Consider the following 18351-nt stretch of genomic DNA (forward strand, 5'->3'; position numbering starts at 1 on the left):
CAAAGTGACTAAGTGACATTGTTAAATTCCATAGAATGTTTCCTTTATTTCCAGTGCTAGGTATTCCTTTATTCCCTGACTCTTTAGGATTCAGGACCTCTAATCCAGCAGGACCTAAAGCTTCAGAGATACAAAGCATAATTGTAAAAATTAGTTAATGGAAATAATATTGTGAGAGGGCAATATTGCTTGATTCATGGACCTAAGTATTCCAACTCTTGAGAACAAACTCTATTAGTTTAATGTAGAGGTCTGTAAGCTTATATAAACAAAAAGATTGTAAATATTTTAGGTTTTGTAGGTTATAATGGTCTTTATGAAAATATTTTGCCATCAAAGGGCCAAAGTAGCCACAGACAATACAAAAACATTTCTGTAAAGGTAATACCTCCATAAGGATCTAATGCCCAAGGTAGTAGTCCACACATAGGTCAGGAAAAATCATTCAGTTACCCCATGTAATCATCTTGCCAGCAAGTTGCCATATAGTCTTTAAAGAAGTAACATTTTGTTCTTCACCTAAGGAAAATAAACTCACACTTTCAAAAATATTCCTGTAATGAATTTATACCATGTGTTTATTAGTACAATAAAACATATAAAAACATAATATCACAATAAAAAGGGAGGACCTATATAAAAGGATAGATTTACATTTTTATGAACTGAAAAAGTAGGCATTAATGATTTTGGTTGCTTTGGTTGGCATATTTTGTGAATAAATACAGACACATAAGTTTCTCTCTGTGGACTGAAAACGTGGGAACATACAAAATCCTTAGTGAAGACTGGTTGTATATTCCTTGTAAAAAGACTTTCACAGCTCTGGTAAATACTTCATTCCTGGTAAAGGTAGCTTGTGGAAATAAATGTATATAAGTTGGGGGGGGGGAACCTTGTGCATGCAGAGATACAGAAGTTATTAAACCACAAGTGTAATATGTTCAGAACTGAGAGGATCTTGGAAATGGCAAAATCCAGCTCTGGTGAGTTCTTCAAGGAGATGTCTCTTCAGGTGCTACTATGGTGGGCCAGGCAGGGCCGGGTGTGTAGCATAACAAGACTCCGCAGGAGATTTGGGTGCAACCAGGTTTTATACCACTGAACCATGCTAGGAAGTGAAGTGACTTCAGAGCAGAATGTCCTAGAAATGACATAAGAGCCATATCTGCAGACCCCTAGCCCTTTACCCACCTGTAGCCCAAAGCACCCAGTCAAGACACCTAAGCTCTAACAAGTCCACTAGGTAAGTATAAGTAAATTCCATCAACCTCAATAAGCTTATCAAAGACATGTTTTTCAGTCATTGTGACTTTTCTTATTCTAGAAATAATCCTGGTTTTTCTAATATATTTTAGATTTAATACTTTCCACAATGCATTCATATATGTATTACTTATTCAACAATGGCAGATCAGAGATTCATAGCTATTAAAACTGGAGGACTATCAACTGGCTTATTCACTTTGAAGATGAGAATACTGATATTAGAGATATTAGTAGCTTGATGAGCATTTCTAGAATTCAATTTTCCTTTTTGATATCAATAAAATAGCCTATATTTTCTTCTTCTTAGTTACTGTCTGTAGAGATGAGCTAATATGTAATGCATATCATTAACTTTTAGCTTGGGTTGTCTCTTGTATAAGACAGATTGCTGTGGTTTTTCTGAATGTTTCTATGGAAAATTGTTGTTATACAACATTGTGATGGCAGCTGATCAAAAACTACAGAAAGTCTTCATCGGATATTTAAAATAAATCCAGGTGCTCCTTTTGAATATAATGGTAATTCATAATAAATTAAAGGGGAATTTAAGAATATTTTTTGAGAAATACCAGTTTTAGGTAGGTAATTATGAGGAAAATAAAAATCAGACAAGTCAAACTCAGGAGTTTGTTCCACAAGCCCCAAGGTGAGAGATCGATGCCTTGGAGTGTCAAGAATTCTTCACCAGTACATCTGAAATTCAATTAAAAAAAAAATATATATATATATCTAAATTTCTAGTATCTGTCAAATTTATTCACTCTTCTTTTGCTAAAGAAACTGATAGGTTATCCAAATCATTAGGAGTTAGTCTTTCTTATATAATAGCTAAAAGTCATTGAGTGCTTACAATTTTGCTAGATACTGTGTTAAGCAACTTGGATCTAATAGTTTAGTTATATCTTAAAACAATTCAAGGGAATATAGATATACACATTTGAAAGAGGAAGGGAGTAGACTTAACAAACTTGGCCAAGCCTACAGAGACATGCTGTAAAGCAAGTTTCTAGCCTTTTGATTCTTTCATTTACAAATTTATAATGCTGCTCTCTTCAAAGAATATATTCTATAGGGTAAACTTTCACTGAGAGTTTCCCCATTAGAGCTAACTTCTATGGGTCACCCTCAGCTTTAACTGATGACACCTATGGCCCTTGCTAAGATGATCAAAACTCCCCACAGTTCTGCTTACCCACAAGACAGTAAACTACACAGGCTAAGAATTCTAAAACAAGGACCAAATGGGAGCAAGACTTTCCAGCAAGTCATGTCTGTCAGCTGTTGCATCAAGACTGTGGAGAGCATCATAGATATTCAGCTCCAGGATGTCACCTGCAGGCCCAGGAATCAGAACTGAACTCCAGGTGGAGAAGAGCAAGATGCAGCATTTCTGCCACAGGTAGAAAAGCACCTGATACTAAAAACACCTGCTGCAGCCACAATAATTGCCTGCTGCCATTCTCATGCCTATTGTTCCATCTCTTAGAATTTAGCAGTTACAAAAATATCTATGGCTTCTCTTTGTTGTAAGAGGAGCTCTGTCTTTCCTCTTGTGAGGAGGTGAGCCCATGTGATCATGAAGCCTGTGGTGGCTCCTCCTAATCTGGTCCCATTTTCCCCCATCCACTTTGTTCTCACCAGCAGCTTGGCACTGATTTTGTGCCACACCCTGATCAAATAAAAGAGAGCAGGCAAGTAAAGAAAACACCTCTTCCCAGATTTTCTGGTTGGTATAGAATTATTTCTATACTATTTGAGAAATCCAGAAGAGTATTAGTATTCCAGCATTCTCTTTTTCTTATTAACTTAAGCATCAAAGTCAAGCCATTAACAAACAACTATCATTGAACAGGTAGGCATCATCAAAATTTTAAAGTAAGATCCTTAAATTTTATTAAAATCTGCATTTCTGTTTTAATGACAGTGTGTGAAAATAAAACTTCCTTCTCAGTTTACTGAAATATTTCTTTTTTTTCCTTTAAAGGATACATCCTATGAGAGGAAGTATTCCAAGTCAGTTTATACACACACATACATAACTGAGCTGCCTTTGGTTTCGTGATGTTTCCCACATGTGTGAGCAAAGGGAAGAGCATGGACTTGGGGCCATTGTTCCCTCCCTTGATGCCATTACTGCCTCGTTAATTCCTACTACTGTCCATGGGCTAGGCTCACAGACAACATATAATCTGGTCAGTTCAGAGACTAGGAACCCTTGATAAACTATTGAAACACCCATTTCAAATTCAAATGTTCTGAAAAATAAGAACTCAAACTCACAATCAAAATAAATTTTCCATAGGGAGAAATCAAACATTTCTCCACATTTAATACAACACTGACTGTAGTGGAATACAAGTACAGCATGTTCACATGCACTAGTGTATAAGGTCTCACTTTGTGAGTGAGAAGACTTACGTTCAGAAAGATTCATTGAGCTTGGGCTCTAAACCCAGGGGACTTTCTATATCTCATCACAGTGGTAAGAAATCTCATATGACATTGAATGGAAACTTACATCACATAGCTGATACAGCCACTGCTTTCAGTTGTACTGAGTCCTGGACAGAAGTTTTGTCCCCAAAATTCATTATGTTGCAAAGCCTATGTCATAAGGGGCAGAGGAAAGGCAAGATAAATAGTTTTACATTTCAAGAAGTTTCCAGATGCCAAGTACAGAACTGCACACTGTAATCCCTCCTGGTGGGGAGAGTAATACAGGAGGATAGCAAGTTCAAGGTCATCCTGGGCAACTCAAGGTAAGGAGACCCTGTCTCAAAAAATAAAAGGGGCTGAGAAAATAGCTCAATGACAGAGTGCTTGCTCAGCATGCACAGGTCCCTAGGTTAAATCCCTATTATTGCAAAAATTAAAAATTGCCAAAGAATTATCACAATTAGGCCCTCAAGTTTAATCTTCATTATTGTTTCCGAAAATAAACCAAGTCTTACATTCACAGCCTTTGTCACAGCACAGCAGCTGACATATTTTCCCTGGTAACCAAGAGGCGCAAGTTTGGGACGTTGCTTCTCATTGGCAAAAAAGAGAGACCTATGGCTAGATAGCCCAAACTTCTTTTTTCTCTCTCAATTTTACAACCCTAATAAAAACTATAATTAAAATGATATAATAGTGTTTAGTGAACATTATCAACTTATAATAACAATGTTTTCTTGTTTGTTTTCATCAAAACAAGTTGAAATTATGGGAGTTAGAAATTTGGCTATACTGTATTAAGACACAGCTTCCTTTGGAGTTGATTAACTTGCCAGTATGGTTCTGGGTATTAGATGGTCTTCTGATTCTCTTTTAATTTCACTTTCAGTATAAACAATGTGTTTCAGGCTCCCTTCCTCTTATTGATTCCCTTATTGAACTAACACAAAATATGTTTTTCATTAATTAGTTAACCTTTTCTATTAACTAGATTTTCCCCCAGATTTCTTCTTCCTCAAACAATGATGTGATTGGGAAAATCCAGGTACCTCCCTAAAAGACAAATCCTTGATGAAAGAGATTCACAGTTAATGCCCATGGAAATTAGATGATTAGGATTTATTTTGATTGTTCCCACTTTGGAAACTCTGCCACAATGGCAGATGTGGACATCTTACCATATAGCCATAATGAGGAATACTCAAGTACTCAAGCCATGAGAGCCAAGGTGTTGTGGTGCCAAAATTCAGAGTCATACCCAAGATGACCTAAAAAAAGCAAAATCAAGTGTCATGAAGACTCTAGACAAGACCCTATATAAGAACTTTGCAACCTTCTAAACATTTCTACTAGGACCTACTCTTTCTTGAAATTTCTTCCACTTACTTCTAAATACTGATTTTAGTCCTTTGCATGTATATACCTCTGCATGCTTAAGGCAGTTTATGGTGTTAAAGTAAGAACAATGTACCTGTAATCCATATAATACATTCCACTTATTTTGGGAGATTTTTATTATCAAGACTCTGTCCTTAAATTGCTCTGCAACTGTATACAATAAAGATTAAGAACTAAGGTCATCTCTTAGTATCTGACAGGGATTAGTTACAGGAGCCTCCAGCAGCTCCCACCCACAGATACCAATATCTGACAATCTTATATCTCTAATTTTGAAAATGGCATAATATTTAATACAATTATGTATATCCTTTATGCTTTAAATATGCAAATTCTGTATTTTTAATAAAATCATTTCCATATTTCTTTTGAAACACAATACAAGTCAACCACCAAGTAAAAATTTATACTGTATGGTTTTGGGACAAATGACAAGAAAAGGAAAAGTGTACAGTTTCAGTAGAGATGCAAATTTTGTTTTAACACCTGCACCCCCACCCCCGCACCATGGTTGGTTGAATCTTTGGATGTGGAACCCATGGACATGAAGGGCTGATGGTACTGACTACTTAAATTATACCTCCACTATCTGTCCCACTTATAAACTTGGACATCTAAAATATACACCAGAAGAATCCTGAGCATCACATGCTCCTCTCTACTTCTACACAATAATAAGAGTTGTCATTACAAGGGTTTGCTTTTTGTACCCATGCCTGTAGGAAAAATTTGGGATTCAGAATGTCAGCTTAAATACCCCTAAGCCTAAAACTAAAAAAAAAAAAAATAATAATAACATGGTGAATTCAGCAGAACACAGTCAATATCTCTATTTTAAGCTATCAAAAAGCAGTATAGTGGAGATGCCAGGAAGGACTGCTAGAGACTAACAAGAGACAGCTATGAGGTTCACATAATACTTGTCCTAACTGATGTGAGGTGCACTGGGATATGCAGAACAATGACAATGTTGGGGGGGGTGTGCATATGTTTAGACTGGACCTAACTAAGTACTTGGTATACAATAGCAACTCTGAGCGAAATATTGTTTTATGATTGGTTTTTTAAATTCCATATGAAATTCTTTATATAATAATTAATCAAAGCATCACATCAAAGAAAAGCTCATTTATTGAAAGATATTTTGTTTGTTGTACAACAGCATAGGAACTATAACAAGATCCTTTTCTCAATGATATACATTGTAGTTGCCAAATTCATAAATTAAACTTTAGCAAGAGCTTATGCTAAATATGTATCATTGAAAAACAACTCCTACTGAAGCAGAACAGACATGTGTATTAATAGGATGAGCACTCCTGTTTAGTTCATGTCACAGGGAGAAGGTTGGTAGCAATTATCAGCTGATTCATCATTTTGAGTGCAAAATTTAAAGCATATAAGATTAGAACTAAGTAAACATTAAAAAATCCTAAAAGATGTAGAAATATTTTGATATAAGAGAACCTCAGGATCCCACAAGGGAGGGAACCCAGCACTGTGGACTTTGGAATTTCTAGTGCTTTCAATACTTCTTTTCAAAATATGAGAGGCGCTCCAGTTAGACTTTCCATGCCACACACTGTCAACCTCCTCATGGATCTTCACTTTTGCCTTTAAGCCTACATAATCCAAAAACCAAACCATCTCTGCTGATTACAGACCTGGCAATTCTCTAACACCAGCATGAAGGTCAGGCACAGAATCTGTTTTTTACGAGGGAATTGGCTAATCATAATTTTCTGGGATTTGAGTTTCCAATTTATCAAGGTTTCATGATACATCACCCAGAAGTATTTTTAAAAGCTCATTAGTGAGGATTGGTTAAAAGTTAGAATAACAAAATTAGGACTCTAGCAAAAAGATTGCATAAGGACCAGGAGGAAAGTGGTACATTCTCTAATATCCACTGTGTGGCCTCTGAAAACATTGGAGTCCCACACAGGATCCTAAAAGCAAGTTTTAAGGACAAGTGAAGAAGCAGGAAAGAACAAGGGAAGAGATTCCCTCTCAAAGCAGTACAGTTCACACTCAACATCATAAACACAAAATAGACAGTCACAAGAAATGTCTTTATTTCCATCGCCTTCTCCCCTGCTCCCAGGATCATTGCCATGGTACCGGTGGCATAAGCCACCAGCAAAACAATAATCATCAACGTGAAGAAAGCCCCCACATCTGGTTTCAACCCTTAGAAGGAAAAAAGAGTTAGTCCAGCTTCCTAGGTCACCTTGTATTTTAAATTATTTATTTTGCCAATAATACTACAACATTCTGATAAACTAATATCAGAATAAAAAAAGTCACCTACTATCGAACTATCATTATTGTTTCCTTCCATGTAACCACATAAAGTTATCATATGCTTTTCTTTTTTACATTTACTGCAAAAGCACTTTTCCATGTAACATCCATGCTCCTCTATGTGTAATGATGAACAACTTCTAAGTGGCTGAGATGGAGGGATATGGGCAACAAAAATGGTCACAATTCTACTGTCACAGGAAACTCCTCAACAGCCCATTCACGTACCCAGACATCTCCACATTGTTCATTGTTTTCTGTAAATGATTAGTGAAGAAACAGGGATCAGGATTTTAAGATCCCATAGTGGGAGGAAAAGGGGACTACTAGGGACTGAACTGTAGCAAATTTAATTCCGTGCTTGCATAATCATGTCTGCATTAACCCCAAAATTATGTATAACTATAATACACTAATAAAACATTTTCAAAATACCCGGGGGAAGGAAAGTTATCCTCATAATCTAAGACCCTCTTAACAAACCACCACATAGTTCTGATTGAAAGTGGGCTAATTAAGTTTCCTAAAGTAGTCTATATACTATAATGAGCTAATGTTCTGTGTCATATCACCTGAGGGTTTGTGAAGAGTTGTAAGAACACTTATCAGAAGTCTAGGGGTTTCGATTCCATGATTAATTCTTTCTGACAAACCTGATTTGTAAAATGGAACGCTTAAGATCTATCAGTGGTTGTTATCCTGCAGTATGTTGTCAAAAACAGATATTTTTTTTTTTTTTTTTTTTTTTGTGTGTGTGTGTGTGTGAGAGAGAGAGAGAGAGAGAGAGAGAGAGAGAGAGAGAGAGAGACAGAGACAGACAGAGAGAAATTCTGATGCAGTATCTGAAGTGAAAACTGAGTCTAATGCACAAAGGAATCCATCTACACCCATCAAATAATATTTTTTTGAGAGAGAGAGAGAATTTTTTAATATTTATTTTTTAGTTTTCACTGGACACAACATCTTTATTTTATTTTTATGTGGTGCTGAGGATCAAACCCAGCCCCCTGCACATGCCAGGTGAACGCGCTACCGCTTGAGCCACATCCCCAGCCCAAATAAGTATTTTTATTACATAAATGAACACCAAAGTTATCATCTTTCTTTCTCTGATTAGAGAGGAGAAGAAGAGAATATATGTGTATATTGATATTTTTATCCCTCTCAATACATTCCTATACACATTAGAGATATTACCTCTCTGTATTTTATCTCTACATAGAGACATATAGATAGAGAGAATAGATAAGGCAAAAATATCAACTAGTTTATAATTTCTTTAATGTTTGTGTATGACACCCAGCAACTCTGTGTGTCAGGGATCAGGATTTTAAGACACACAGCATCTCTGTGTGTCATACACAAACATGGAAGAAATTATAAACTAGTTGATATTCTTGGCTTATCTATTCTATCTCTATATATATACTGAGAGCAGTAAATTGAAATTTTATAAATAGTTTTGAAGTTTGGTTGGCCCAGTCACAGGGGTGCATACTGGCAATCCCTGGTGTCTGGGAAACTGATGAAGGAGGATCCCAAGTTCAAAGTAGGCCTGGGCAATTTATCAAGACTCATCTCAAAACAAAACAAAAATAAAATTTCTGGTGATATAGCAGAGTGGTTATAGCACTTGCCTACCATGCTCACACTCTGGTTTCAATTCCTAGATTTTGTTAAAAAAAAAAAAAAAAATTGCCTGGGAAAAATCTTGACAACAATGCCATCAGTGAACACTTATTTTACCAGAATGCATGGAGGGTATATGTACTTCCATAGCTTAAATACAGCTTTGTTTGTAGTTTTAATAACCATGAACATGCTCGAGAGAGAAATGAGCATCACCTCATATTCAAGACTAAACACATCTTCATCTTGCTACTTACCTAACATGAAGTATAGTATAGAAGTAAATATAATAGTTGGAAACAACCTCCGGGGTATTAATTCAGATAAAAGTTCCCCAAGGAAATAAGGCAACACTCTGCAGTATCCACTGAGGTACTCATGTCTGCAGAACAAAAACACACACCACACAGCCCAGATGAGATGCTGCTGTGCAGACTCCTGCTGCCACCAGGTCTGACACTGCAGCTGCCCACAGGCTCCAGACTGACCCCCCATGCCCTTCTTTATCTCAGGGCAGCCTCCCCAGGGTATCAGCTCCATGAGGCTCTTACTGTGACCCTCTCTCATGTTATCACTTCTCCTGCTGCTGCCCATTCTGGCCCACATCACCCCTTCAAGGAGACAGTCTTTGTCTCCTCACATCTCCTCAGAGACCCTGCTTCTCCTCTGAGGCTGGTTTTGCCTGAACAGCAGCACTTGAGAGGCTAAACTCAATAGTAAGAGTCTTTTCTTCTCTCCACTTCCGATTGTGAAAAAGGTGACTTTATTATTTTCCAAGGCCCCCAAATGCAGGTGCAATATCCTAAATTCTTTTTACTTCTGCTGCTCTTGTTTCAAAAATATTTTTTTTTAATTTTTTAATACTTATTTATTAGTTTTCGGCGGACACAACATCTTTGTTTGTATGTGGTGCTGAGGATCGAACCCGGGCCGCACGCAAGCCAGGCAAGCGTGATACGGCTTGAGCCACATCCCAGCCCCACAAAAATAATTTTTTAAAAAAACTTCCTTCAATAATCATGTCTTTCAACATATACCATTTCAGATACCAAATCCTCATCTTTCCTCTTCCTGATGTCTCTCTCCCATAATTTCAAATTCTTCCACCACTGTCCTCATTCCTTTGTTCTCTGAAGATACCTGTCCTTGGCATGTACATATGGGCTAACTCTTGCATCTTCGAAAAGCAGAAGCAACAAAACCAACCTGCCTTTTACTGTAAGGCTGCCCTCTGGCTGTTTCCACTCCTCCATCCACAGAGGGCTAAACTAAGTCACATTCTTTGCCAATTTTATTTCCAATCTCCAATTTGCTGCTGATGCTACCACTTACTCTCTACCAAACTTTTCTTGCAAGGGTCACAATGAGCTGTTATTTCCTGAAAACATAAAGATACTTTCCACCTCGATTATTGCTTGCTTTCTTGCAGCACTGGGATTGGCTGGTCATAGCTAACCACAAAACTCTCTTTCCTTTAGTGGCACACTCTACACACCCTTGATTTTTTACCCTCCCACGACTGCATTTTCTCAGTCAATATTGGTAATCCCTAGCTATATCTCAAAAGTTCACACTGTGAATGGTAAGTCTATACATTTTATGGCAAATCTCCAAGATCACATCCTTGTCCCAATCCTAGAAGTGACCTGTATGACCAATAGATACTGATGCCCCTTTCTGAAACAGAGACCAACTCACTTGAAAATTTTCTTCTGGAGCTCAAAGATCTCCCCGGCTGTCACACTGCTTAAACACTGGACGACAACCAGCACGTAGAGTGCCCAGGCTCTGCCAGGACAGAACAGGAACAAAAGTATTGCAGTCAAGTCAATGCCATTAGCTCAGTTTTCTACCCACAAACTGTTTCCATAAAAGACATAACATTAAATAGATTTTTTTTCCTTTCAAGTTGCAGAACTATTCTGGTTAAAACTAAAAGGGAAGCATGAACCCTTAAGGTTTCTCCGCATCTCTATCTCCACAATAGTGCCCCTGTAGTTCCATATTATAGCCCTATTTGAAACTCATAGTCTTAGCTGACTGTAAACTGAATCTTCAAAAAGCAGAAGAGACAAAACCAACCTGCCTTTTGCTATAAGGCTGCCCTCTGGCTCTTTCCACTCCTCTATCTACTGAGGACTAAACTATGTCACATTCTTTGCCCATTTTATTTCCCACCTCCAATTTGCTGCTGACGCCACCACAAAACTCTCTTTCCTTTTGTGGCACTTGTTTCAAAATAATTTTTTAAAAAAACTTAAACCCTTGATTTTTTATCTTCCTATGACTGCATTTTGAAATTGATATATGGAGGCAATATCTCCAATATGTGGGTATTTAGAAGTAGGTGACTTAGGAAATATTAAGGTTAGATGAGGTCATCAGAGTACAGATCCCAAGATGTGATTAGAGTCTTTATAAGAAGAAGAATGATCCTGCAATCTGTACACGTGGAAAAATGAGAATTCATACCCTATTTGAATCAAATGTATGATATGTCAAGATCATTGTATTGTCTTGAACAATAAAAAAGAAAATAATTTTAAAAAAGAAAATAAAAAAAGAAGAAACATCATAGCATACTCTACTGTGAGGGTACAGAGTGAGGCTGCTACCTGAAAGCCAGAAAGAGACTGACCCTCCTGGAATGGAACCCTGAGCTCAGATTTCCACACTCTAGAATTATGGGAAAATAAACTTCTATTGTTTAAGCCACCATATCTATAGCATTTTGTCATGGCAACCTGAGCTAATTCACAGGTCACAGAAATAGTATCACCTTCAATTAAAAAAGAAAATGACCAGTATCATTCTAATGTATATTTGGAAGATCAATAAAGAACTTTGAAATTAATTCTCAGCAGTTTTGAGATATATATTAGTATTTACTATATTCATCACATTGCATAATAAAATCTCAAAGGAAAAAAAAAAACCTTTATTCCTCCTGAGACTTTGCACACTTGACCACCCTCTCCCTTTTTGCCTTCCCCTCAGCCTCTGGCAACCACCATTCTTTCTACTCTCTGCTTCTAAGAGCTCAATTTATTTACCATAATGTTGTCCACTTCCATCCATATTGTCCAATATGACAAAATTTCTTTCTTAGAGCTGAACGGTACTCTACTGTGTATACACATCTCACTTTCCCTATTCATTTATCTGAGGATGGACACTTAGATGGAATCAACAACTTGGCTATTGTGAAGTGTACTTCAGTGAACATAGAAGTGCAGATATCTCTTCAACAAACTGATTTGAAATCTTTCATGTTAATACCCAGAAGTGAGACAACTGGATCCAATTATTTTAAAAACGCCTTAACTTTTTTTTTTTTTTCTAATTCGTGTATCTGTTATCATAAGCCTATACGGCTATGGAGTTAAAGGAGTTCACACTCCATAAAGGATTGAAACCCATTTCCTCAGCTACACAGGTGAGAGAAAATGCAAACACAGTGCTTGATCCCAAAGAAGAATTAAAGGGTTGGTCTTTCCTGATATTCACCCTTGAGGGAAGCTTTAAAAACTTGATTCCAGAAATGAAATTGAAACATCGTTTTCTAATCAAAAGAAGCAATGAATGATCACCCCAGGACAGATTAGAAAAGCTACACACAGAGGCCATTTTCACATAATTCAACTTTTTATTTAAAAAATGGTAGTTAATATAGGCAAAAATACAAATTAAAACAAGGAAAATGTCCAATTTCTCCAGAAAACATCTGAAGAAATTTCTAAAGCTCTCTTATATTCTCTGGAGTTTTTTTACTAAGACCTTTAATGCTTGGCTTTTTAGTTTGTCTTTATTTTCAGTTAAGGATAGCTTTCTTAATATTTTACTCAAATGCTTCCAGACACATAATATGGGCACAGTCTCTAGGTCCTGTTGGATTAAGAAGTGGAATCTACACACCAAATATTAGCATGTTTGGAAATAACCCAGAGATCTAAGCCTCTAGGGATGGTAGAAGTATGGCATAACTCAGGAAAATCTCTGTATAATCATAGTATAGTATAACATTATCTGATTCTACACAGATGAAAAATGTTTCTTACATGAGGAATCCATGTTTAGCCAGGTGCAGTGGCATACTTCTGTAATCCCACCTACTGCGGAGGCCAAGGCTGGAGGATCACAAGTTTGAGGCCAGCCTGGCCAACATAGTGAAACTTTCTCAAAATAAAAATAAAATAAAATAAAAATAAAAAGTGCTTGGGATGTAGCTCAATAGTAGAGTGCCTGAGGACTTAGGCCCTAGTGCTAGTGCCAGGGAGGAGGGGGGAGGGAGGGAGAGGGAGGAAGAAGAAGAAGAAGAGGAGGAGGAGGAGGAGAAAGAAGAAAGGAGAGGAGAGGAGAAGGGAGGAGAGGGGAGGGGAGAAGTAAAGAGAGGAGAAGAGGTGAGAGAGGAAAGAGAGAAAAGAAAAAAGAGAATTGACTTTGACACTTATTCTTTCTTTTAAAAACAATCAGCCTTTAATAGACATCAAAACAGATTTTCTATAACCTTCCTCAACTGTCCTCAATATTAAAATGGGGATAGGACCATGTACCCCTCTGGATGTTGGGAGGTACTTGAAGCTGTGGATGTCAAGCATGGGATTCAATGTCTAGCAAGCAGTGGTTCTCATACATGAATTATGATGAGAACCTTGAGGTCTGTGATGTTGCTAAGCACCTATGCTATGAACATAAAATGTCTCATCCTAAAATGAGATTTTTAAGGACATATTATGATTAAGCTAGGTAATGATCACAACACTAAGATAAATGTTATCCATAAAACGGGAAACACTGACTCTTATCAGCCAACCCTATTTATACCCTGAAATCAAATGAATCAAAAACCGTAAAGGAAATTGGCTCACAGGTAACAGAAAAATAAACACTGGACCAAATGCACTATCAAGAAAGTAAAAGACAGCCTACACAATGGGAGAAAATATTTACAAATCCCATATCCCAAAAGGAATTAATTCAATTTTAAAATGGATATAGGACATTAAAATAGAGATCCAGTAGATGCCTATTATTCAGCAAAGGAAAAAGTAACAACTTTTGGTAAGGACATGGAGAAACTGCAACCCCTGTTAACTACTGGTTAGAATGTAAAATGGTGCAGCTCCAGTGGAAGACAGGATGCAGATCCTCAAAAGAATAACAGAATTTCCATATGGCCCAGCCATTCTACTTCTGAATACTTACCCCCAAAGAACTAAAAGTAAGGACTCAGAGAGATATTTATAAACCTATAGCAACATTATTCATTATAGCTAAAAGGTAGAAGTAACCCAAATTTACATGAACCAATGAATAGATACACAAAATGGAATATATAGATATAATAGATGATCATTTAGACTTAAAAAGGAAAGAAATTTCAACACATGGTACAACTTGGAGATATTATGCTAAGGGAATAGGCCATCATCACCAAAAGACAAATACTGCAAGAGTCCATGCATGTAGGATTCCTATAGTAGTCAAATTCAGAAATGTAGAGTGGTGTTAGACAGTCTGCAGAGAAGTGAGTTTTGGAAGTAGCTGATTCATAGGGATTCCATTTGGGAGGATGAAAACAATGGTCTAGAGTCAGGTGGTCATGGTACTCCCACAATGTAAATATATTTGATAACACCCAACTGTCCACTTAAGAATTGTGAAAAGGATAAATTTGAGTTGTACAGTTTACTATTACATATATATATATATATATATATATATATATATATATATATATATATCTGTAAAAAAATGAACTTTTCCATTCATTCTTCAATGCACTAACTCCTTCTACCCACAATAAAACAATGACATTTATTTACCATAAATTCAAATATTTAAAGCATGTTCATAAGCTTGGAAAAAGTAACAGCATTTTTTCAAATTGAGATTCAAATTTACTTACCTATTCTGGATTTCAGTACAATCATTTTTTAGCACAAGGAATGTGGCACCTACAATCAATCCCAGAATGGCTATGCCAAACATCTTACCAAAAAGAAAAATGAAAATAAAAAGGAAAGAATTTCAATTAAAGGTAAAACTTTTGTACATAATTTATTATTACAAGATTGTGGTTACATAATCAAATCTCTTTATTGTGAGCAACACTTTAAATGGCATGGACAAAATCCCTGGGAGAATATAAAACACTGTACTTATTAGACTGCTTTCTAACTTAAATTGAAAATTAAGGTATTTGTTGTTTTGGGAGGACTAACAAGACAAAAGCAGATGATTGGACAAACTAAGATTCGGTCCAAAAGTCTCTCCTGGTTTAGGGCCAGTTGAGGTTCTATACCCACAATGCCATACAGGGTAAAGTCAAGCATGTGCTAGGGAAGTCATTTTTAGGCAAAAAATAAAGTCCAAGTGGCTAAAATTTTCGACTTAACTGAACTCTCAACTTTTGTGTCCATGAACATGCATAGTTTCATCCTTTAAGAGGGTTTAACAGCTGGGAATGTAGCTCAGGAGTGTAGTGCTTGCCCAGCCTGCATAAGACAATGGATTTCATCCCCAGCACCACAAAATTAACAAGTAATAAAATTTAAAAACTATACACACGATTTCTAACATTTTGTATAAAAAAGGAAGAAGGGTGAGCAGGATCATTTCACTTTACCTCTGGTAAGACCCCATTTGTATGAGAAAGTGTATTGTCACTGTCACCAAAGCACTCAGCCAGCTCTCTCTGGGGGCACCCAAGTGCTTCCATTACCACCTCCTTCATCTCCTCCATCACTGCTTATCCTTCAACCTCAGCCACTGAAGCCTACAGTCAACATGTCCCACCTGAGCCCCCCACCCCGACCCCAAGCCCCCCACCCAGCCTCACCTACCTTCACCTACTCAGTCAGTGTGAATGGCTCCCAAGGAGACTTGACAAACATCCCTTTTGTTTTTAGGACAAAAACTCTCAAAAGGATGCCTCACTTAGCAAAGGCTTAAGGGTAACTGTTATAATTTGGATATGTGCTGTTTTCTCAAAGGCTCATATATTACTCAATGTAGGAATAGTGACAGGTAAAATGATTAGTTTATAAGAGCTGGGACTTCATTGGTGGCTTGATCAAATTGATGGATTAATAATTTATAGCAGGTGAGAGTGATTGGAGGAAGTAGGACACTGGAGGCATGCCCTTGGGATTATTTCTTGTCCCTGGCTCCACCCCTGCCCCCCACTTCCCAGCCACCAACAGCTGAGTAGCTTTCCTCACCCATGCCCTCCCACTATGATTGCTGCATCATCTTGGGCCCAAAGTAATGGAATTGGCTGAAAATGTACTGAACCTCTGAAACTTTGTAAGCCCACAATAATTTTTCTTCTCTAAGTTGTTCTTGTCAGGTATTTTGGTCACAGGGATGAAAAGTTACATTATAATATAATTTGTTAAAGTAATTTCAATTACAATTATTCCTGGGGAAATTATAAAAATATAAGTTTGAAGATAACAAAATATCCTACTATGTATCTTCAAAACTTCAGAGCTAAAAAGAATATCTCAAGAAGAGTCAGAAAACATTTTCACAAGTCCATGTTCAAAATTTAGAGAAGGAAAAAAACCATAGAAGGTTTTAAACATCAGGCCAAGTATCAGTAAACTGAAGCATCGGGGCCATAATAGGGCCAGCCACCTATTCTTGCTCTACTCAAAAGTTAGAATGGTATTTATGTTTTTAAAGAGTTGACAAAAAAAGGTAAAGAATAATGTTTTTCTGATAATGAAATTTACTAGATATTCAATGTTCATGAATATAGTTTTATCAGAACACAGCCATGTTTATTTGCTATGGCTGCTCTCACATTAAAATGATAAGGTGGACTATCTGAGACAAAGACCATGTTGGCCTGAAAAGTCTAAAATATTTACCATCTGGCTCTTGAACAAAAAGCGTTTGCCTATTCCTACACTAACACTCCAGTATTTAAGAACCATAACAATAGTTGTCCTGCTGAGCTCAGAGAGCTACAAGCTTCTACCTTTATTATTCTCTGAATATTACTAGAATTTCTTTTGTGGAACTAAGTTCACTGATGAGGCAAATAAGCTACCATGCAACCTGGAAACTCTGTGCCTGCTGTTTGCACCCAGGACCAGGGCATAGTGGTGCATGCCTGTAATCCCAGTGACTCAGGAGGCAGAGGAAGGAGGATCACAAGTTCAAGGCCAGACTTAGCAACTTAATGAGGCCCTAAGCAACTTAGTGAGACCCTTTCTCAAAATTTTAAAAATAAAAAGGGCTAGGGATGTGGCTCAGCATCAACAGAAACAACAACAAAAGCCTAGAACCAAAACAAAGCACAATTCACACAATTCAGGTACACTGCAAATAGTTATGCTCTGATCAGGCCTGCCCACGACTAACTACCATATATGCATATGTATTTTGGATAAGACATTTATAAACCAATTTATAGGCAAATAATTCAAAGTGAAGCCAAAATCATAAAGAAGAGTCAACTTACTATATTGCATCCCTGTTTGGAAATGGTTAACTCAGGTTGATCGATCTAACACACCTAACATGCTCCAAATGACATCAAATCTATTCTCAAAGAAAAAAACTTGACCCTTGACTGACAGGACACAAAAGTGTTCACGTTTGGACAGAAATGCCAAATCCCAAGGATCAAAATATTTGGGAAAATTCATAGTATAATTCAAAAGGCATGTAGATACTCAAATATATTTGGAAGGTAATAATACTAATGCATGAAAATTACAGTATACAAGTAGCTAGCAGTCTTCATTAGAACAAACCACAGCACTCAGCAGAGACTCAGTGACTAATAATAAAAATAGTAACCCCAAAACAATGAGTAAAATTGATTTCCTTATATAAATGATGGACCAAGGAGACAGAGACAGGAGGATCACAAGTTCAAGGCCAGAAAAAGAGAATCTAACAAATTCTCTCTTATCATCTTGTTCTTTTTTACCCTAATTTCTCTCTTCACTGGAAGAACTAGTGTTTTGTGTGACATAGGGATTAAGAATAACAACAACAAAAACAAAACCTTAAAGAATGATAATTAACAACCACCCAGAGCCAACCAAAAGAAGTTTAGAGAAGCAATGAGATAGTAAATAGCCTTGTTAGTTCTGGTGGAGCACACCTGTAATCCCAGCAACTAGGGAAGTTGAGCCTGGAAGATCACAAGTTCAATGTTAGACTTGGTATCTTAGTGAGATTCTGTATTGAAATAAAAAGTTTTTAAAAAGGGCTGGAAAGACAGTTCAGTGGTAGAGCACCCACAGGTCCAATCCTCAGTCGTGCAAAAACAAAAACAAACAAAACAACAAAAAA

General features: G+C 37.0%; 1 protein-coding gene across 1 annotated transcript in view; it reads right to left on the reverse strand.

Moving 5' to 3' along the window:
- Nucleotides 1-1814: 1814 nt before the first annotated feature.
- The window catches only part of LOC114083021 (broad substrate specificity ATP-binding cassette transporter ABCG2-like), a 65681-nt gene continuing 49144 nt past the window's right edge, over nt 1815-18351 (reverse strand). Inside the window, 7 exon segments of the mRNA XM_071614568.1 lie at nt 1815-1962; nt 3788-3873; nt 4884-4973; nt 7133-7293; nt 9294-9418; nt 10735-10824; nt 14945-15027. Coding sequence (XP_071470669.1) covers nt 1815-1962; nt 3788-3873; nt 4884-4973; nt 7133-7293; nt 9294-9418; nt 10735-10824; nt 14945-15027 — 783 coding nt within the window.

This window comes from Marmota flaviventris, chromosome 7 (genome assembly GCF_047511675.1).
Source record: "Marmota flaviventris isolate mMarFla1 chromosome 7, mMarFla1.hap1, whole genome shotgun sequence".
Lineage (NCBI taxonomy): Eukaryota > Metazoa > Chordata > Mammalia > Rodentia > Sciuridae > Marmota > Marmota flaviventris.